Source organism: Schistocerca cancellata, chromosome 5 (genome assembly GCF_023864275.1).
Source record: "Schistocerca cancellata isolate TAMUIC-IGC-003103 chromosome 5, iqSchCanc2.1, whole genome shotgun sequence".
NCBI classification, from domain to species: Eukaryota; Metazoa; Arthropoda; class Insecta; order Orthoptera; family Acrididae; genus Schistocerca; species Schistocerca cancellata.
In genome coordinates, this window is record NC_064630.1 from 338,275,016 (window position 1) to 338,298,232 (window position 23,217).

General features: G+C 45.3%; 1 protein-coding gene across 2 annotated transcripts in view; it reads left to right on the forward strand.

The window, feature by feature from the left end:
• Positions 1 to 23,217, forward strand: part of LOC126187579 (glutamate receptor 1-like) — a 417,690-nt gene that overhangs the window by 256,966 nt on the left and 137,507 nt on the right. For both annotated transcript variants that reach the window (XM_049928746.1, XM_049928747.1), the window contains exon 4: positions 11,797 to 11,926. In XM_049928746.1, coding sequence (XP_049784703.1) covers positions 11,797 to 11,926 — 130 coding nt within the window. The remainder of the gene's footprint in view (positions 1 to 11,796; positions 11,927 to 23,217) is intronic.

Here is a 23,217-nt window from a genome sequence, read left to right on the forward strand (position 1 = left end):
TATCATGGTTACCAAATAACCCTGTGACGAAACGCGCCGCTCTTCTTTGGATCTTCTCTATCTCCTCCGTCAACCCGATCTGGTACGGATCCCACACTGATGAGCAATACTCAAGTATAGGCCGAACGAGTGTTTTGTGAGCCACCTCCTTTGTTGATGGACTTTATTTTCTAAGGACTCTCCCAATGAATCTCAACCTGGTACCCACCTTACCAACAATTAATTTTATATGATCAAATCGTTCCGCACGCATACTCCCAGATATTTTACAGAAGTAACTGCTACCAGTGTTTGTTCCGCTATCATATAATCATACAATGATGGAACCTTCTTTCTATGTATTCGCAATACATTACATTTGTCTATGTTAAGGGTCAGTTGCCACTCCCTGCACCAAGTGCCTATCCGCTGCAGATCTTCCTGCATTTCGCTACAATTTTCTAATGCTGCAACTTCTCTGTATACTACAGCATCATCCGCGAAAAGCCGCATCTATAGGCATCTACTAGGTCATTTACATATATTGTGAAAAGCAATGGTCCCATAACACTCCCCTGTGGCACGCCAGAGGTTACTTTAACGTCTGTAGACCTCTCTCCATTGATAACAACATGCTGTGTTCTGTTTGCTAAAAACTCTTCAATCTAGCCACACAGCTGGTCTGATATTCCGTAGGCTCTTACTTTGTTTATCAGGCGACAGTGCGGAACTGTATCGAACACCTTCCGGAAGTCAAGGAAAATAGCATCTACCTGGGAGCCTGTATCTAATATTTTCTGGGTCTCATGAACAAATAAAGCTAGTTGGGTCTCACACGATCGCTGTTTCCGGAATCGATGTTGATTCCTACAGAGTAGATTCTGGGTTTCCAAAAACGACATAATAATCGAGCAAAAAACATGTTCTAAAATTCTACAACAGATCGACGTTCTATGGTGAACTGGATGTTGTTGTGTATATTATTGAATCTGTTTAATAGAGTTTCTATTTCTTCATCAGTTCCATTGTATACAATGAATGTGTCATCTACATATCTGCAGTAGTGTATTATTGTCTGGGGTAATATGTCTTTCTTGTTGAGAAGTTTATTTTCAAGGTGGTTAATGAAAATTTCTGCAATGATTCCACTTAGATAACTTCCCATTATTTCACATTTAATGGCATAATGTACAAACAGGATGTAGGCCTAGAAAAGATGACCACAGCATTTACGAAAAGACTATGTAATATCAGTATGACCTTATTGTAAAGTTGTTTTTGTAACGCCATTTAGCCTGAAGACGAGGTTTAATCCCCTAAACATGTCGCTAAATAAATAAGTAATACAATAGTCGACAAAGTTTGTGACTGGTAGCGGCAAATTAAAGAAAAAAAACAACCTTTACATATTTCTTGAGACAGTCATGGTCGATAAATAGACAAAATGGCTTTAAAAAGGGTGAAATTACCTCCTCTTACCTCGTATATAATGCCACACGAACCGAAGTCGATTCACTGCCTCATTTTTTAGCCTCGTTCACTGTTTTCTTCTCTGGCCATGTTCTCATAAGGTTCCAGTTAGTCCAGATCGTTTCTGACTCCATCCTGCCTCCTCAGCTTTGGTCTATCAAAGAGTCTCCATCCTTCCTTGTGCAATTACTTCTTTGAAACATTGATGCTACTTTGCCTCGTTTCATTGCTTAGGATAAATTGCTATTTTGTAACGATGCCCAAGATTTTTGTGTGTGCCAACCAATAGCACAGAATGCACGTCTATCTTTTGGGTGACACGGGGAGGGGCGACAGTAACGCCTGTCGGCTATTCTTTGGAGCGGTGGCCAATACGTCTCTCCCGGCGAAATTTCGAAAAGTGCCGATTTTGCATTAACATTTGTCGTGAATCTTTGGTGTTGGGAGGTCGCAGATTTAGATGGAGCCATGTGCTGCTTTCAGTGGTGGGATCCCAAAATACTTTTGCCAAGGAAGCGCTTTGCTGTTATAAATTTCTGCATTAACCTCATTCTATTTCCGATATTTCTTTACAAACGGTAAAACCGCGCTTAGTCAGCTGTAGAAGATAAAAACTGTATGGGAAGACAAAAGTTGCAATATAGGCAGCAGATTTTTGAGTACGTTGGGAACAAGTGTTGCTCTGAAATGAAGAGGTTGGCACGGGATATGGGGTCGGTGGCGGGCAGCACGAAATTAGTCAGAAGACTCATCAAAAAATCGCGCGTTTCACTTACATCTCGTGTAAACCAGAGTTAGGTTGAAACTTCCTGGCAGATTAAAACTGTGTGCCCGACCGAGACTCGAAATCGGGACCTTTGCCTTTCGCGGGCAAGTGCTCTACCAACTTTTTTTTTGTTTTTGTTTTTTTTGTTTTGATGACCGTGCAGCTTTTCCTTGGAATGAATGACAAACTGAAACCCTCAGCTGCCGACAGGTGTTGTTGATATACCTCGATGTGGACAGCTGAAAATGTGTGCCTTGACCGGGACTCGAACCCGGGATCTCCTGCTTACATGGCAGACGCTCTATCCATCTTTTTTTTAGACGATACCCCTTTTTTATGTAATATTTTTTTAATTAATTTTTTTAGTAATAATAAAGAGTGTTCAGTTATGAGTTGGTGGAGACAAGGCGGGCAGGGGTCGAAACCCGAGGCCTGGCCGCGATGTCTCCCCCCTCCCGTCCCTGAATCACTCCCTCAAAGTAGCTTTTTGATTTATTTTTGTTTTATTTTATTATTTTTATTTTTTTTACCAGGAAAAGGGTAAATGAAAAAAAATATCTTTATTGCTACAAACTTAAATACAACAGAAATGCCATCCTTCCGGCGAAAATAACACAAGACATTATACTCGTACAAGGCGAGCAATTTTTTTTTTTGTGAACAAGGTGTAGGAAAAAAAAGTATAATAATTCTGATGTAATCTAAGAGGTGTGAAGCAATATACAGTGGAGTACGGGAAAGACCAGTGTTTTCTGGTGTAGTGCATAAAAGAAAGGAGGCGCGTGTCCATGCGCCTACTCCACTGTGGGTTACAATGTAGAAAGTAGCGCGGGGAGTGTCAGATGTCAGCAGGGGGAGCGGGAGTGCTGTCGGCGTGTGGCACCATCCAACTGAGCGGGGGGGAAGTAAAGATCGCATGTAGGTAATTGGCGAAGAAGGCGCGGTAGCGCGGTCGGTGTTCGACTTCACTGTGGGCGGTTTGTAAGTACCGCCAGAAATCAAGGCGTGATTTGTCGCCACTATTATACATGTAGGCGATCGTCCATCCCTTGACCCATACAATCGCATGATTTTTGGTGGCGGGGAAATAAGTATTCTCTGGATAGATAAAAGTCCATGGGTCAATCGAGTCTGGCGGAACGCGGAGGTAACAGGCAACCAACTGTCGGGCAAGTTTCCAGACGTCACTGGTGGCAGCACAAGTAGGTTGATGAACATCGTCATCCACGAGGTGGCAAATGGAACAAAGTGGAGAGTCCTTTAGTCCGATGGCGTGAAGACGACGATTTGTGGAGAATTTTTCATTTGCGACTTGGTACCATGTTGCCAGGACGTTGGAGGGAAGAAAAGGCTGGTGGATATGACGCCAAACCGTGGGCCACCGCGTGGACGGATATCTCAGATGCTGGATATGGAAAGAAGGAGTGGGGTGTAAAAATCTTTAGGTCGAGGAGAACGCATGGTCGGTAAGTGCGTGTGAGCATAACTGAAGTCGACGATGAAATCAGAAATGTGCGTCAGATGGTGCTTGATGTGTCCGACTGGCACTGGTGGTGTTATGGTCGCGGGCACAAGAATTTCCAGCAAGCTGCGCATAAGGGAGGTGCCCCCGTGCCACTGCTTCTGCATGGTGGACATGTACAAGCACGCCGCGCGGAGTCGGACATTGACAAGGCCGAGGCCCCCCGCTCTCTGGGGAAGGGTGAGCGTGTCGTAGCGGACCTTAAAGAGCGTACCGGCCGTAGGGAAGTATCCGAAGGCAGCCTGGAGGCTGCGTCCAATAGTTGATGGCAGCAGGAGGACCTGTGCGATGTGGACCATTCTGGCCGCCACATGTTGATTGAGGTATTGGACACGTTGTAAAGAATCGAGTCGTCGGAGAAGATTTTGTCGCACCGTCGTGCGGATAGTTTGGAGTGCACGCCGAAAATTGATGGCAGCGGAGCGGCGCACGGTGGAGGTGAAAATGATACCAAGGTATCGTAGTTTTTGTACACACGGGAAAGGTGCTAAGTCGTCGTGTGAGAGGCCGCGTCCAATGGGCATCGCCGCGGATTTAACCACATTCATGTTACTGCCCGCTGCAGTGCCGTACGTTGATATCAAATCAAGTACCGTGTGTGTTTCACTCCGTAAGCGGATCAAGAGGAGGAGGTCGTCCGCGTACGCACGACATCGAAAACTGTGCTGTCGCAAAGTGAGACCAGAAAGGTGGCTCGTCACACTCCCGATGAGGGGTTCCAGGCTTATGGCATAGAGTAGGGTCGAAAGAGGGCAGCCTTACTGTACAGAACGCCGGATCGCCACTGGTCCCGCCACACGGCCATTAACCTGAATCAGCGATTCGGCGGTGCCGTACAGGCGCCGGAGCACATCGATAAAGGCTGGTGGAAAACCCATGCGGTTCATCACTGAGAACAGAAAAAGATGGCACACTTTGTCGAATGCGCTGTCAAAATCAATGGCAACCACTGCGGCGCGGAGTCTGCACGCCGTTGCCAGTGCAATTAAATCGCGACATTCTCCTGTGGCCGTTTGTATATTAACTGTGCCGCCCGGAGTTCTCTGTTCCGGGGATAGAATGCTAGGCAGGATCTTGCGGCATCGCGTTGCCAGTAGGCGTGTAAAAATTTTACAGTCTGCGTTAAGCAGAGTCAGGGGACGGTAATGTGCTGTCGTCACACCTGGTGTCGGTTTGTGGATGGGTATAATAATTCCCGTGACGAAGGACGGCGGTACGGCGTTCCCCATCGTCAGCAGTTCATGAAACATCGTTGTCCACCGTGACGCCATTAGTGTGAAGAAAGCGCGATAAAATTCTATCGGCAATCCGTCGACACCAGGTGACTTATTCAGAGCACCTTTTTTGATTGCATCGTGGATTTCGTCACGCGTAATGGGCTCCATCAGCTCGTCCACTTCGTCGCTGGTGAGGGTGCGAGTTACGTGTGGTAACACAGACTCCTCAGCGTGGTTGTTGGTAGTCTCCTCCTAGTACATTGTGCGGTAGTGGTCGACAAAGGCACTGACGATTTCGGCCTGGCAAGTGACGTGCTGGCCGCGACAGGTGGTGATCTCGGTGATGAGTTGTTGTCGTCGATGTTTCCTATCGGAGGCGATATGATGCATCGTCGGATGTTCTTGTTCCGCCGAATCTTGACATCGGGTTCGCACCACAGCCCCCTGCAGTCTACGGCGTGTCAAAGTTACAATTTGCGCCTTAATCCTGCTGCGTTCCCTCTGGGTGTCGGGAGTGGGCGGTTGGGCGTCCAGGTCGCGGAGAACGGCGTAGAAATAGTCGGTAGTGTGCCGGCGCCACATAGCAACTTTCTTTCCATACTGAATCAAAGTACGCCGAATGGCAGGTTTGGCACATTCCAGCCACCAGGTCAAGGTCGTGCAGTATTTAGGTAAGCGACGTTCACAGGTGGCCCATGTCTCAGTAACACCTTGAAGACATTCGGGATCATGAAGATGGGAGGTGTTTAGCTTCCACGGTGCACGACTACGCCAGACCACTTGCTTGGGGAAGAGAATGTTGCAGATGTAGGCACAGTGGTCCGAAAAGGCCAGGGGCCAAAGTTCTGCACCTTGGACTGCAGGTGTGAGTTCCCGAGAGACGTAAATTCTATCAAGGCGGCTCGCGGAGTGACTCGTCTGGTAAGTATGTCCAGGCGCGTCGCCGTGCGGAACTAACCCAAGTGTCGCGGAGCAACAGATCTCGGACGACAAGACGCAGTTCTTGACAGGTGCTGTAGTGGGGCACTTGATCTTTAGGGTGCAAGACGCAATTAAAATCACCCCCAAGCAAGTAATGGTCGCAGCGTCCAAGAAACAAAGGAGCAATTTCTTCTGATTAGAAGAGTGCCCTGTCGCATCTGCGGGTGGAGCCTGACGGAGCGTAAATGTTGATGATGGTGACGGCCATGCCTCTGGCAGATGGAAGGTATGTGATATCGGCCACTGGAATGCCTTCTCTGGCGTAGATGGCTACGCCGCGTCCCAGGTGATCACCAGGAGAAGGATAAGTGTTATATCCCGCGACGTCTGGAAGTGTGGCCAAGTGTACTTCCTGTAGTAGTGCGATATCGACGTCCGACGCCCATATCATCTCTCGCAGCAGTTGAAGTTTCACGGGTGAGCTAATGGTGTTAGTGTTGATCGTCGCTATTCGGTAGGTTTGGAGCCGTACCCCGCCGTGGAGGGGAACTCCACCGGCGGAGGATGAAGAGGGGCGAGGCAACGGTGAGTCGTGCCGTACGCCACCTGACGGCGTTATCAGCGGCGTAACGATGCTTCCGTCTGGGGTAACTCTGTCCCCAGCGTGTGGTCCGGGTCCTCATCGACGTCCTCACTCCACACCATTGAAGGCGTTGTCATTGTGATGGTCGTACGTTCCACTTCGGTCGTAGGGGCGGAGGACGTCTCGGCGGCAGTCGCATCGGTGGAGTCCATTGCTTCAGGAGCAACTGAGAGAGCCAGTAGAGTAGGCATCGACGCATCCACAGCCGGCGTCATGTTGTCGTCATTCGTATCGTCGTGTAGGTTCTCCGAGGCCTCGTCGGGTCGAACGGCCTCTACAGCATCAGGGGGAGGTGATCCGTCTCGTTCCGAGACCGTACGGCGCCTCCTCTTGCTCCTCTTAGGTGAACGTTGTTTGCGGGTTCGCCCCTCCGCGTCGGAAGACGGAAGAGAGTTGCGTCGCTCTGAGAGGAAGGCCGTCGCGGGAACGTCACATGAACGGGCGTCCATATGTTCAGGCGGGTAGGTGTCGGCAGTCGTCGCTGTTGGTAGTGGAGCCGGAGTAGCGTCAGGCTTTGAGCGCGACGTGTCGGCCCCGGCGGTATCCGTAGCAACTGGAAGAGTCACCGGTACATCGTCCGATGGGCGGCGGTCGGTTTGAGGAGAAGAGAGCGCCGATGCGTAGGTGATCGATAAAACCGTCGTCGGAGCCGGAGGTGCCAAAGTAGCGGCTGGCAATTGGGTGATTCGTCGCTGAAGACACTCAGATCTGAGGTGGCCTTCTTTGCCGCACCCGGAACAGGTCTTGGGTTGGCCGTCGTATATGACAACCGCGCGGCACCCGCTAATTTGCAGGTAAGATGGCACGTGGCGATGGAGGTCGATGGTGATCTGCCGTACACCGTTAAGAACGGGGTACGTTTGGAATTGCACCCAGCGTTCGGCAGTATGGCCATGTACAGTGCCATAGGGGCGGAAAGCCGCGATAGCGTCTTCCGCCGGAAGCTCGAACGGGAGTTCGAAAACTCGTATGGTGCGCATTCCTAAGCCGGCATGGTCGACATTACCGTCGGCGTGGCAAAAGCGTAATCCATGGTTGGTGTCACGAAGTATTCTTTCACATACCGCGTCATTGGCGACTTTGACGTACACAGTACTGCTTAATATGGACAAATGGATCCCCAGATGTCAGAAGCTGGGATCTTAGCAACGTCGCGTAGGAAGCGTTCCACTTCCAAGGCCTTTGGTCGTGCGTAGTCGTTGCAGAAGTTGAATCGTTAAGTTCATTTTCGAAAACGGTTGGCCATGTTTCTAGTGCACGTAAGCGACACGTAAGTGACGGCCGCTGAAATGTAAACAACAGCGAGCGCGAGCGCTCCGCAGGCGGAAACAACTACACGTCCGCACTGCACGGCGGCGAAAGCCGGACTTACCAACTGAGCTACCGAAAGAACGACTCACGCCCGGTACTCACAGCTTTACTTCTGCCAGTACCTCGTCTCTTACCTTCCAAACTTTACAGAAGCTCTCCTGCGAACCTGCCAGGAAGTTTCATATCAGCGCACACTCCGCTGCAGAGTGAAAATCTCATTCTGGAAACATCCCCCAGGCTGTGGCTAAGCCATGTCTCCGCAATATCCTTTCTTTCAGGAGTGCTAGTTCTGCAAGGTTCGCAGGAGATTTTCTGTAAAGTTTGGAAGGTAGGAGACGAGGTACTGGCAGAAGTAAAGCTGTGAGTACCGGGTGTGTCTTGCTTCGGTAGCTCAGTTGGTAGAGCACTTGCCCGCGAAAGGCAAAGGTCCCGAGTTCGAGTCTCGGTCGGGCACACAGTTTTAATCTGCCAGGAAGTTTCATATCAGCGCACACTCCGCTGAAGAGTGAAACTCTCATTCTGCAGAGTTAGGTTTTCTGCGAATGTCTTTGAAATTCGTACCAAAGCGCACAAGAATATTCATGTTTCGTAATTCGACCTCACATAATCCTTACGTAAATACAGTGAAACTAAAACAGATCTCCTCCCTACTTCAATAATTTTCCTGATGTTTATTTCCAATTTTCTCGCTTGCTTTTCTCCCAAATTTCCATACACTTATATCAACCAGAGTTATGCATAAGGACCTTTTTACTGTAATTTACTTTCGAAATATCTTGCATTAGTATCTGTGTAGCTAAGTGTCTTAATCATCATTCATTTTCAGCCCCACAAGATCATTCAATCAGCAGTTAATCTAGTGACCAAACGCAGTACGTTTCCTTGAGTTCAAGTAAAAGTTCTTCAGTTGTGAATTAGTATACTTATAATTGTCAGCCTGTTTGTCTTTTTTGGTTTCCAATACATTTTCCCACAGGTTTGCATGTTATACAGATTGCACTCACACGTGCATTGCACGGATGATTCCTATAAGGAAGAATCCAGTTACCTTAATGTTTCCGGCGCAGATAGTGTTACACAGACTGCATTTACTTATATAAATAAGAGTCCAGTAATATTGACATTCTCAGACGCAAGTTGTACATTTTAAAGGAGAGACATTGCAGGTAGCAATTCAGTAGCATTTAAAGCACAGTAGGCGTACATCTTTTTACCATCCTTTCTCCCTTTCTCGGTACGTGCCCCAGAATGATGTCATATCCGCCTCATTGAGCAATGCATGGGTTTCCGTATTTTTTCTTCTTTTCAGTATGCACCAAAAACTTTTCCTGGTACTTTGTTTTCAAAGGAAATAATTTATCTTTCTATCTTCTCTCTCGGTCTTCATGTCTAGTTTGCACATGCTACGATCGGTCGCACAACTGTGTTGTAAAGGGTAATTCTTCTCTCTTGATCGCAGTTTACTGGTGAGTAATAAATACAGCGCCGGTAATTATAATCTTACTAAAAAGAAAATATTTAAAAATAGAGTGATATCAGAAAGAGTGGAAAATATTTAAAAAAGCTTTTTAAATTTTTAATCGGACATAGATACATGTTTTATTTTATGTTGAGGAGTCATAATAATAATAATCAGGACGGCTTACAGTTACCTCCACACTATGTAAAACAAATATATAAAATTTACGGAGATTCATTGTCTCATAACAAAAGAGAAACAATGACCAATGACATATATGGAATTTTTCGCGTTGCGTGGAAGACGGTCTTTGTTGGGTGCCATTATTCTTGTGATCTAGATTGTCAGCGGCCCCGCATACGGCAGGAACGCCACACGTTTGGTTTCTTCTTCTTCTGATTTGTCGTCCCTCCTCTTACCAGTCTGAAATGCGCGTCTTATTTGCGTCGCGTTGTAACCGTTTTTGTGGAAAGTGTTCTTCAGATGTTGTTACTCATTCGACAAGCTTCTCCTGTCGTAGATGGAAATGGCTCTATATACTAATGTGGTTAGCACCCAGTTGCGGTCCGCTGGATGAAGGGAACTCCAGGCTTTAAGGTACAGGTCCGTTCTCGACTTCTTTCTGTAGATCGAGTGTCCCAACGGGTCGTCCGGATTTATCTTGATTAAAATGTACAAGAAGGGTAGGCTCACGTTCTCTTTTACCTCCACGATAAACTTGATGCTGTCGTGTATGCGGATCTGATGGCGCGGGAGCCCCTGCACATTTTCTCTGCCATGTGGCCACACCACAGAAATGTCATCTGCGTACCTGTAGAACGCGTTTGATTTTAGGTGGGAATCGCTCCACGTATAGATCAGCAATAGCCGGAGATAAGACGCAACCCATGCCAAGCCCATCTACTTGCTCATAGAATTTCCCATCAATAGATCGTGGACGGTACGTTTGGAAAGAGTTGTACTGTGTCGTCATTGAAGTATCCCTTGAGAAGAGGTAAGGAATTTTCCAGCGGCACCCAGGTCACATCATAACTGAAAAATAAATACGTTCTTCTCGTCTAAACGAAACCCAAGGAGTACCTTCACAAATTCTGTCTAGTTCTTAACGTGGCGTGGGCAGTGTGCCACGAGAGGTTTTAGCAGTTGAGATAATATTTGGCTATCCTGTACATCGGCGAGTTTCCAGTGTTCGAAACAAGTCACTTTTCCTAAGCGGTTGAGTAGAGCGATAGTCTTACGTACCACAGATGTCGCATTTTTCCCTAGTTGTTTGTATGCATCAGTAAAGTGTCGATCTTCAGCTAGTAATTTTCGACTTCAGTAGCACTTCAGTATTGCCTTTATCTGCATCTAAGAGCAATATATCCTTTCTCGAGATTCCAAGGCTCTCATGCAAATATGGAATCTATTGCTTCAGAAGTGCCACATTCAGCATTATGGAGGACCTCAACAGGCTCAAGCGACTAGTGCCTGCGAGGACAGCCATGCTGTGAGCGTGGCAGTTCAGGATCGTACAGCACGTTACGTACCTTGAGTCATGTAATGTTTGCAGCAGGAGAACTACCCACACGGGTAACGTGATGACGTCGGGAGCACCACGTACTGTCAGTATTGCAACGATTTTTGCATGTTCCCTCGATACGACAGCAAGGAGATACGAGCCGATACTGATGGAACCAACGACAACACCAGACACAGGAGAGGCAGCACATCGTCTTTTCGGACGGCTTGGAGACTGCGAGGGGAACGAACGTAGCCAGATTACATTCATTGTTTGGGCCCAGCGCCTGTCATGATCACTTCTGGTTCTCATAGCTAGTAATTTGGACAGCTACTTTTACATGGTGTGGCTGGTGGCTGTGCCCTATCGTAGAGGTGTCCATGATGTTACCTTTCAGCAACATAACACAAGACCGCATGTTTCCCTTGCTTTCCCAACCTACCTCGATAAAGAGAGTGTGCGAGTGTTGCCTAAGCAGCACTTTCTGCAAATCTCTCCCTCATTTAAAACATATGTTCGTAGACTGCTGAGAGTCTGGTACACCACTTCTGTGATAGCCGCTACGGTTGATGAACTCTGGTGTAAAGGTGTAAAGGTGAAGGGGCATCCAAGCTCTTATCAACTTGATACCTAGTAGGGTTAGAGCTGTTGCTGCCAGAGGTGCTAGCTCTGTGCGTTGAATTTCATACCCTGTACATACGTCCAAATCACCTGACAATATAACCAAATATCATTTGTGCAATATTGTATACGAAAAATAGATAAATTTTTATTTGCATTGCTTACTAGTTTTGCGGTTTAAACATCCACGGCGTAGTTATTTATCATCAGTGAAGTATACAGTGCTACCTCAGTAGCATTTTCAGTATGCGAGGCTGTTCTGCACACTAATTTTGTACCGTAGAAGTGACGCAACGCAGCAATGAAACCTCGCTTTGGGCGCTGGTGCGGCGCGCCACCTGCGGCGGCAGCTTAACACACTGGGCCCTCTGCTCTTTGCGCAACAGGTGCTGGCACCCTCGTCGGGTCTGCTGGACTACGCCATCAGCATGCGACCCGACTACCACAAGGCCATTATCGACGTGGTGCGACACTACGGCTGGAAGAGCGTCATCTACATGTACGACTCCAACGACGGTGAGTAGACGCCTCCTCAACCATGTCGAGTGATAGAATGCCGTATCAAACTTGTTAAGTACTTCCCGACTATTGCGGTTTTTTCATAGCTTTCAGGCAAAGCCCATGTCACCGGACAGAACAACGTCGCATAGTGATACAAAGGGTAAGTCAATTATTATCCGCAAAGTAGTTATAAAATTTTATTGTAATCAAATAGGAAACTTACAAGAACAAAATTTTTCGACATAGTCTCATTTCGTTTCAACGCACTTGTTCCATCGCTGCACAAGCTTCCTGATGCCCTCATAAAAGAAGGTTCTCGGTTGAGCTGCGAGCCAGGAATGCACCACTTCTTTCACTGCTTCGTCGAAGGCAAATCGACAGCCACTTAATGCTTGTTTGAATGGACCAAACAAGTAATAATCAGAATGGGCAACATCAGAACTAGGATGATCCAGTACTTCAAATTTGAGTTTCTGGAGCGTTTCAGCAGTGTGGGCAGCAGTATGCGGACGGCCATTGTCGTGCAACAACACAACACCTTTTGACGGCAATCCTAGGCGTTTCCTCCGCATCACAGGCTTTAGCCTGGCAGTAAGCATCTCACTGTAACGTACACTGTTTATTGTTTTGCCCCTTTCCCCATAATGTCCCAGTGCTGCACCTTGTGCGTCCCAAAAAGCCGTAAGCACCAGTTTTCCTGCGGGCGGTTGGGTCTTGAACTTTTTCTTGCACGGCGAATTTTGATGTTTCCATTCCATACTCTGCCGTTTACTCTCCGGCTCATAATGATGGATCCTTGTAATGTATACATGGATCCATGGTAATGATCCTGACTAAGAAGTTGTCCCCTTCGTTACCACAGCTATCCAAATGTTCTTTGCAGATGTCCCAGCGCGTTTGTTTATGCAACTATGTGATTTGTTTTGGGACCCATCTTGCACAGCCTTTATGAAAGCCAAATCTGTTGTGGATGATTTCGTAGGCAGAAACGTGACTAATTTGCAGACGATGTGCCACTTCGTCAATAGTTAATCGTCTGTCTAAGAGAAGCATTTCACGTGAGCGCACAATGGTTCCTTCATTTGTGTCGGTAATCGGTCGTCCGTCTCCTTCATCGTTCGTAACACTTGTGCGACCATTTCGGAATTTTTCAATCCATTCGTAGACACTCTGTTGTGGCAAAACACTGTTCCCGTACTGTACCGAAAGTCTTCGATGAATTTCGGCCCCTGACAGGCCTTCCGACAACAAGAAACGGATCAGTGAACGTTTCCCTTCTTTGGTGCTACTAGACAGCAGAACAGCCATGATTAACAACACGGCAGCGATAACGAAACTAACCTATCAGCTTGAAAATTGCAAAGATATAACAACAAATAAACAAAGCATGCGTCATCGACGTAAAACGACAGTACTACCAAAATAAACAAAAATATACCTAAATTGCGGATAACAATTGACTTACCCTCTTAAAACAATGTGTTACTAATATCAAATTATAAAAGAATAAGTGAACAATTATATGAGATAATTTGCCTAAATGTACGATAGTCTGACTACAAAATTACAATAAATGGTACAATTTTAATATGAAACTTGTTTATATATACATACCAGAAAGAGACAGATAGAGAGATAGAGAGAGAGAGAGAGAGAGAGAAGAAAGAGAGAGAGATGAATACATAATGAAACTTAAGAAACTCTCATCAAATTTAATGTTTCCGTTCACAAGTGGTGTTGAAATAGAAAATATATTTGGTACCGGACTCTAGTGTCGCCACGAGGAGGAGCTGATGTTGGAACAAGCGAGCAACGTTAGAAGTTCTCAGGGTTGCACGACCGGTGTCATTTTGGAAAAAATAATTTTTGGTACTGGGCCTCGTCATTGTAGCTACTAAACGGCTAAACTGCCGACGTTTCAATCAACTTGCTGTGGTCGTCTTCTGAGAGGTTAGTTGCTGCAGTGAGCTGCCTTGAAGAGGACCACAAGAAGTCGGTAGCTACAATGACGCGGCCCAGTCCCCAAAATTATTTTATCCGAAAGTATGCGAAGAATTGGATCTGCTGAAGGCATACACCACGTACTTCCGTGATCAGTTTTTTACCAGCAGTTATTTCACCCATATCACGTACAGCATGTGCAAGCAGTCAGGCCACGAGTTCACCATACCAGATTATAATTCTTCCAAAGTATTCCGAGATGGAGCGTTGAAGATCATCAATTCACAAATTGCATTTTACTTACGAATGAGGTACGATTCACACAAAGATCCCTAGTAATTCACTACATTTACCACTTGTACGCAGATTTCTATCCTCGACCGATCATGGAAACAAGAAATGTTGTTCACTTTAATGTCGTTTTGTGGGCTGAGACTGTAGGTGACAGAATCATAGAGCCATTCACTTTAGAGGAGTGATAGCATTATAGGCAGCGCTCCATTCTCCATACCTTGAATGACTGTACTGAACACGAAGTTTAATGAGTGGCAGGCTCCAGTAGCATCAGCTCCTCATTAAACAGACCTTAATCCTTAGACGTCTGGGAAATTTAATAGCACTGGAAAATACAACACCCATTGACAACGTGCATAAATTACACCAACATGTCCTTTAAGGCAGTGACGATACCCGAGCCATGTGTGCTCGCACATGTTAGTTCTTTGAGGAGGCCTGAAGTATGTTGTATCACATTGAACACTACTGCAGAGCTGATAAGCGAATGACTGCCATAGTACAGAATGGACCATGTCTCAAGAAATATTCGTTCGTAAATGGCCAGAATGAGCATTTAGGGGCTTGCTACGTCTTGAATCAGTAATCTGAAAGGAGAACGTACAGTAAACTGCTTATGTCTCTGCACTGACACTAGTGGTGCTAACTTTAAAAACAGTACACTATCAGCTCTGCCGTGTCCACTGCAGATCTCTTCCAAAGGGGTTTCATGAGGCAGTAGTTGCATAAAGACCTAGTAGAAACTGAAGGAGGGTCGCCGTACAACATACAATAGCAATGTGCATCATATTGTTTTAGGCTACAGAGGGGGGCACGCTGTAAAATGTTACACCGGTCGCGCAGAATTACGTGGCAACGGCATAAAAATATGTTCTCGCTGTGCTAGGCCATCCGGCTGTTCTGCAGGGTTCAAATTATTCAAATAGCTCTGAGTACTATGGGACTTAACATCTGAGGTCAAAAGTCCCTAGAACTTGGAACTACTTAAACCTAACTAACCTAAGGACATCACACACATCCATGCCTGAGGCAGGATTCGAACCTGCGACCGTAGGAGTCACGCGGTTCCGGACTGAAGCGCCTGGAACCGCTCGGTCACCGGTGTTCTACGGGGGCGGCGGCCACAGTTGACTGCCGCCTGCCAATCTACGCACATGACCATTCTCTTAACTATCTTTACTAGGTAGCAGGGCACCGCAGTTTTCACGCACCACTAGTTCAGGGAAAATTCTGTATAATCATAAAAGTGTGATAATATGCAGTGTCTTAACCTTTTGTTGGTAGACGGAAACGAAGAAGCAAATATCTCATTAAAAACTGTGCCTGAGAGGGATGTGGAAATTGAAACTATTCCAGTCGCTCAAATGGTTCAAATGGCTCTGAGCACTATGGGACTTAACATCTATGGTCATCAGTCCCCTAGAACTTAGAACTACTTAAACCTAACTAACCTAAGGACAGCACACAACACCCAGCCATCACGAGGCAGAGAAAATCCCTGACCCCGCCGGGAATCGAACCCGGGAACCCGAGCGTGGGAAGCGAGAACGCTACCGCACGACCACGAGATGCGGGCTCCAGTCGCTCGGTAACGAGAATAAAGGCGTTAGGGACCTCCATTACTTTTGAAATATGTGGAAGAAAGAGAAGAAAATTTTATCTTTATGTAATACTGGCGAACTGGTCGTCAGGAGGCTGACACTTGAGTTCCACGTGACGCAAGTGCTTTATTTTAAATGTCGGTAGCACAGAAAGCAATGTCGTTCTCTATGCTATATTTTTCATTCGTTTTTTTTTATAAGATTTCTTTCTGGAAGCGCACGATCGGTGTGCTTTTGTTTTGGTTCATCTTTAGGTTGATCTCCACCCCAGCTGTTCTGCCTGTGCAGCTATAGTGCAAAGTTATTTTGTGCACACTCTACAAAATCTTCGGCCAAAATATAACGTGGTCCACAACCCATGGCTACTTCATGAAATTTGGCTTCAAAAGCCTTCGAACTAACAAATAGCAGTGACATTTGAGATAACGCGGCATAGTTTAGGCGGTATTATAATGTCATTATTTTGAATGCTTTGAGCTGTTGTTGTTATAAGATGTGGTGTTTGTGGCATTAATAATCTGAATATTCCTTACTGACTATATTTTCAGTGCTACAGCACTACCATCTGCATAATTTTGATCCAAGGCTTTGGAAAACCTGGCTTATCACACTCCCAGCACAGTAGCTTTGTGTTGAGGACACAGCTACTTATGCGATGCCGATAACAGCTATTTTACATCAGTTAAATAGCTCGATGTCTGTCCCATTAGCTGATTCTATTGACTCAGCGTTATTCAAGAAAAGCAACGACTCGACGTGAAATCAGATTCGCTGATCAAAACGCTCGTGTTTTTGTGGAGTCTGATGAGAAAATCCGTCGCCTCTTTTTACAGTTTTGTTTTTCTTTCTTGACGGCGACATCTTTGGCTTTTGAGGTGTCCGAGCTCGAACATTGTCACTTAGGTGACTATGGGGAGCGCCTTTATTATTTAGTGTCGTGTCGGCCGCAGTGGCTGAGCGGTTTAGGCGCTTCAGTCCGGAACCGCGCTGCTGCTACGGTGGCAGGTTCGAATCCTGCCTCGGCCATGGATGTGTGTGATGTCCTGAGGTCAGTTAGGTTTAAGTAGTTCTACGTTCTAGGGGATTGATGACCTCAGATGTTAAATCCCATAGTGCTTAGAGCCATTTGAACCTTTTTTTTGCTCTTTTTGTGCTACGAATGAATCACCATGGAAAGTATCAAATGGCCTTGCTCAAAGAGGCTCTATGGATAGTTTTAAAATGGAACCCATGACTTCGTTGCAACACACAGATATGTCCATCTGAAACTTTACACAACCAACAATTCTCCTCTCACCAACCACATACAACGAAGCGTGTAGGAAGTGTAATATGTATCAACGCCTTTACCTTCTCTTGTACACGGTTCTTGAAACAGGTAGTTACGTTGACAACATCGTAAAGTACATTCACCTTCTTACGATCTTTGGTGTCACCAGTCACAGTTCGAAAACAACAGAAACATTCATGAACACGTTACCCCATTGGTGTGAAAAGTACTATGTTACTTGACAATGACACACATCTTGCAAAAGTTACTTCCGTCGTTAAGTTTCGCACATCAGCGCGTTAACGGAAGAGATTAACACTTTTCCTCATTCGCCCTTATTAGCCTGATGGAGAATGGGGTGAGATCATAAGGAACTTTTACCGCTTACGCAGTGATGTGAGGAACAGATAGTAAAATTAATTTCATTCACAAACTGAAATCAGAACTGCTTGACGTTTACCTCTACTCCACAGAATTTCTGAACGCGTAATTCTATTATTCCGCTGATGTTCGCATGGTTGGATACTTTTCTTAAACAATATGAGGCGCATACTCTTATACAAGTACAAACGGCTATCTGCACTACATGTCATAAGGACTTTTCATGTGATTCAGGGGCATTTACACTGTGCCGCTGAAGTTGGACATGTGGCAGTTTTGTACGAGTTTCAGAGCAGTTTTTGCATATAACAGTAATTGTATAATGTATATGTGAGCGCGCGACCGCGCGCGTGAGTGTGTGTGTGTGTGTGTGTGTGTGTGTGTGTGTGTGTGTGTATCACACGCAAGACACAAATTGAAGCGAGTGAAACATATTGCAGCCTAACGCCGATGTTTCCAATCTGTAAATTGATCAAGCAATAAAGGAAACGAAAGAAAAATCTGAAGTGTGAATTGAAGTTCAGGGAGACGAAATAAAATCTTTGAGGATTGGCGATGAGATTGTAATTCTGTCAGAAAGTTGAACGGAATAGACAGTGTCTTGGAAGGAGGTTATAAGATGAACATGAACAAAAGAAAACCAAGGATACTGGAATATAGTCGAATTAAATCAGGTAATTCTGAGGGAATTGGATTAAGAAACGAGACTCTTAAAACAAGATGAGTTTTGCCCTTTGGGTGACCAAATAAATGATGATGGACGAAGTAGAGAGCACACAAATGCAGTGATAAGAGAAGCATTTCTGAAGAAAAGAAGTTCGTTAAGATCGAATATAGACTAGAGTGTTAGCAAGTTCTTTTCTGTAAATATTTATATGGAGTGTAACCATATTTGCAAGTGAAATATTAACGATAAACAGTTTTAGACAAGAAGAGAATAGACGCTTTTGAAATGTCGTTCAACAGAAGAATGCTGAAGATTAGATAGGTAGAACACGTAACTAATAAGGAGGTACTGATTAGAATTGAAGAGAAAATAAATTTGTGGTACAACCTCACAAGAAGAGACCGATTTACAGGATACATTTGAGACAAACAAGGGATCACCAATTTAGTATTAGAGGGAAGTGATGTGGGTATTCAACACAAGAACAAGGATAGCGTACCAATAGGGACAAGAAAGGAGGCATGAAGGGCGCCAAAAACAGAAATAACAATCACCCATTTATTGCACCATTACACACGCACATAATGATATATGAGACATTATAACTGTCATACTCAAATCTATTACGACAAACAATATGTATCACGAAGAGCACATACAATGGAGTTTAAGAAATTACAATGGCACATCAACTCCGCTATGACAAACAGTGTGCATAATGAAGGCCGCACAATTTTGCCAATGTAAGAAATTAAAATAATACTAGCATAAAATTAACTAAAATGCCTTGAGGGAAATGTTTATGAGAAGAACACGACGGGGCCGCAAGGGAGGAGGCAACACAATACTTAACTCAGGAGCACCAAAAACAAACAACGGACACCAGGCCGCGCCAACAACGGACACGTAAGGCACGCAACTACTCTCTCCGTTGCGGTTCCGCGCGTTCCACCCAAGTAATAGCTACCTGAAACATTTTACTACTTGGAACAGTACACCAGTGATCAGCAAATTAAAAAAAAACAATAACATGACATAAAAATACAATAATTTAAGAAAATCACATCATATGACTATGAGCTTAAGGTCTTTCGGTAATTAACAGATTACGAAACAGGTAAAGGGGCATTTGCCACTATTAAATCATCCGTAATTACACTACTAAATTTCTCAGTACCCAAGTTGCAATTAACGCAACAAGAATTAAATCATTTAAGTGATAATGTTACTTTAAAATAGTAATAAAATTATTTCATACCACAGAGGACCAAGAATGGCCCGATCAGTACTCCTCAGTGAAGCAGTTCACACAAATGGTACTCCATGGCTCCGAGCACACAGGCCCATACAAAATGCAACACAACCACAGCGACCCGGCGTACTACCAGAACCACCAGGCAGTAAACCAAAATCGTACTAAGCCGAAACAAGGACCGACTTTAAAAATAACGAGACCTAGTCCGGGCCGGACAACAGACCAAATGCCGGGAAACCCATAAGAAACCTCAGCCAACTTAATACCAAAACAACAATTTATGAACAATATGCAAAACACAAGACCTCTCAGACCAAAGGCTTCCGTTTAGTCGCGAAATTGGCTCCGATCCGTCTGCTGAGGTGCCAAGCGTCGTTCGGAGTGCCGAATCAAGCTTAAACTTTGTTAACGGAAAGCGGAAGCATCACAAGACAAAATAAACTCCAATCTAACTCCGCAAGGTAAACTCTAAGGAGTGCCACTCGAAGACTATGCACTTGAAGATCAAACATAAAGCACCCAGACTAACGTGCCGCTGAACGACGCACTTCCATCACCAGCATCTAGTAGTACATCATTGGGACGGTAAACGAGGATAGCAATTCCAGCGACGGAGAGACAGGAGGACGAAATGACATCCCGCCGCACTTAGAAGGTATTTCAAACTCAGGCTCGGCAAACTACAAGAGGCGAGATTTTGCTCCCCTTGCGAATCAAGTTAAACGACACGGTCCGGTCTTCCCATCGGGCCCCACTAGGCGTCCAGTCGCAAACAACCCTAGCAGAGACGAACTGTCTTCACGCCAAGGCAGCCACCTCTTACTTCTTCACGCGCCTCCAACTAAGCTCCGGCCAGCGATCACACACGGAACCAACAGCCTTACGCCAAAGCGCCGTCTGAGTGAAAACTCAGCACTAAGATCGATACGGACTTGGAAATAAGCGAGCACCGTAACAGGAAGTGTGGGGTTAAAAATTGTAGAGGTAGGCCAAGAGATGAATACAGTAAGCAGATAAGAAAGTAAGTTGTCGTAGTTACTCGGAGATGGAGAGGCTTGCGGAGGATGGAGTAGCGTGGAGAGCTGTATCAAACCAGTCTTCGGGCTAAAGACCTCACCACCGCCACCACCACCACCAACAACAATAAAGTGATCTTCGAGGGAATCTTATACCATTCTTCCTGCAAAAGAGTGGTAAGTCCGACCAACGATGATCGTGGTGTATAAAGATCACGCACCCTTCTCTCCAAAGTAGACCACAGAAGGTCAATGATACTGAGATCTGGTGACTATTGTGGCCAGAGGAGATGCGACATTTCATCCTCTTGTTTACAAAAATGGACACATAATCCTTGACAGTAATGTGATCTTGCAGAGTAACCATGGAGTCCATGGAATAAGGTAAATGTCTGCCCAAAGCGTCCCAAAATTCCCCTTATGTTTCACTCCTGGGATATAAACGTGGTCAGAATTCGTTAACAGTGTGCAATAAGACTTACCAGATCAAATGACTCCCTTCCATTGCTCCACACTCCAGGTTTTATTGCTTCGGCACCTCGTTTTTTTGTTATGGGCATTTGCATCACTGATGAGTGGTTTTGGAATTCCAGATCGCCCTGCAGTTCCCTGGTTCTGGATCACCCTTCGTATTGCTTTGGTGCTGATGGGTTCGTGAGTGCGACTTTCAGTTCAGTAGTACCTTTTGCAGCTGTCATCCTGTTATTTTTCGTCACGATCCTCTGCAATGACCGTCCGTCACTATCACTCAACACACACTTTCTTATGCATTGCGATATGGCGGATGATGTTTCTCCGCTTTCCCTGTAAGCTGTATAAATGTTCGATACGATGTTTCTTGAAACACCAAACACCTCGACTTTCATTGATACGAAACCATCCACCATACGAGCAGCAACAGCTTGTCCAAGTTCGGACTCAATTACCTACGATACAATGCACTGACAGCTACACAGAACGCTGTCCGAACAACGACTGAAACTTAAAACGAACTGAGGACACTGCATAAGTGCTGTTCCCGGTCAAAAATAACAGCGCAGTCTGCAGGCTTGGTTACCATCTGCATTTATGTTCAAGCGCACATTTCTAGTGGTGTTTCCTAATTTTTGGCAAACCCCTATATTTCACAAAGAGCAACTCTGAGATAAATAATAATAATGGCGTGTGACGAGGGCCTCCCGTCGGGTAGACCGTTCGCCTGGTGCAAGTCTTTCGATTTGACGCCACTTCGGCCACTTGCGCGTCGATGGGGATGAAATGATGATGATTAGGACAACACAACACCCAGTCCCTGAGCGGAGAAAATCTCCGACCCAGCCGAGAATCGAACCCGTGACCTTAGGATTGACAGTCTGTCGCGCTGACCACTCAGCTACCGGGGGTGGACCAACTCTAAGATAATGTTTGATTATTGGCGTCTATGAATATGCTGCTCACTGTGTATTTTCAAATACCCGTTGAACGATATTGTGAACAGGATATCTACTTATATTTTGTCCATGTGGTGCACCAGAGCTGTTAAATGTTTGGAAAGAAACACATTTCAGAAACCCCAAGAGTTGCTGACTAAAAAAACTTTTATTAACTACCCGTTTCGCTCATCCACTCATCATGTAGTGTAGTAAAGTTGTTCAGGTCAGCCTGTATCCAGTGTAATTATCTTTTGTAGTCCGCCTGCCTAGCTGAGTGGTAACGTGCTCGCCTCCCACACAAGCGGGCCCGGGTTCGCTTCCGGGCCGGATTGGAGATTCTCTCCGCTCGGGGACTGGGTGTTATGTTCATCCTCATCATTCACCCAATATGGCGTCGAATGAAATAAGACTTGCACTTGGTGGCCGCACTTCCCCGAATGGCCAACGATGCCATACGTTCAGTTCCATCTTTTGTATGTTGTTACTTTCGTGTTTATTGAGAAAAAATTGGGGAAAGCTCACACGCGCGCTCGCACACACACATATATACACGAGATAAACATCTCGCATATCATCTGCACTTTGACAACAGGCAAGACTGTTCGAATAAACGAAACAAATAGCTACAACAAGAAGCGACATGGTGACAGAAGCACCGTGCTCTTCTGTGTTACAGTTAATAAAGGTACTACCAAAAGAAATAAGTGTATTAACCGGTGTAAAGCGAGGGAAACAAGACCGTGGCATCGCGAACTGTATGTAACACGCAAAAAGGCAATGTAATACAGCGATTTTCAGTCTGATTTCGACCAAAAACAAAAGAAAAACCAATTTTTTAGTCTGCTGATAATAAGGTGTATAATGCTTTGCAGCTATAAAATTACCAACATAAATAACTTATAGCGTCATGCGAAGTACAATATATAACCATATTATTTCCCAATAAGGTTTCTAGGTGCAATTTTTAGCATAAGATAAGCGTACAACATTTCATGTCTCAACCCTGTCACAATGTAAAATTGAGCACCGGCTTGTCTCTCTTTGGTATGTGTCAAAACTTTTTTTTCGTATAACATCCACAAGATATTAACATGTCTTACTAATTTTCAGAAAGAATAAGAAATAAAACCCAATGAAACATATTATTCGCAACTGCGAATATGGACATCAGCAGTTGTATAATGGAATGACGACAGTGAAAATTTGTACGATACTGCAGTGCCTATGTAATTCCGAATTACGATACAATGTTCCTTTGGACATGCATGCATGCCGGAAGGAACAGGCACTGCGGCGACAACAGCTGTTATGAAATTCATTAAATATATTCTCAGTTACGAATATGGACAACCATTAGCTGTATAATCGAATGACGACAATGAAAACTTGTCCCTTACCGGGACTCGAACTCGTATTTCACGCTTACCGTGAGCACACTTCACGGCCACACCCAAACTTCCACATGGTTC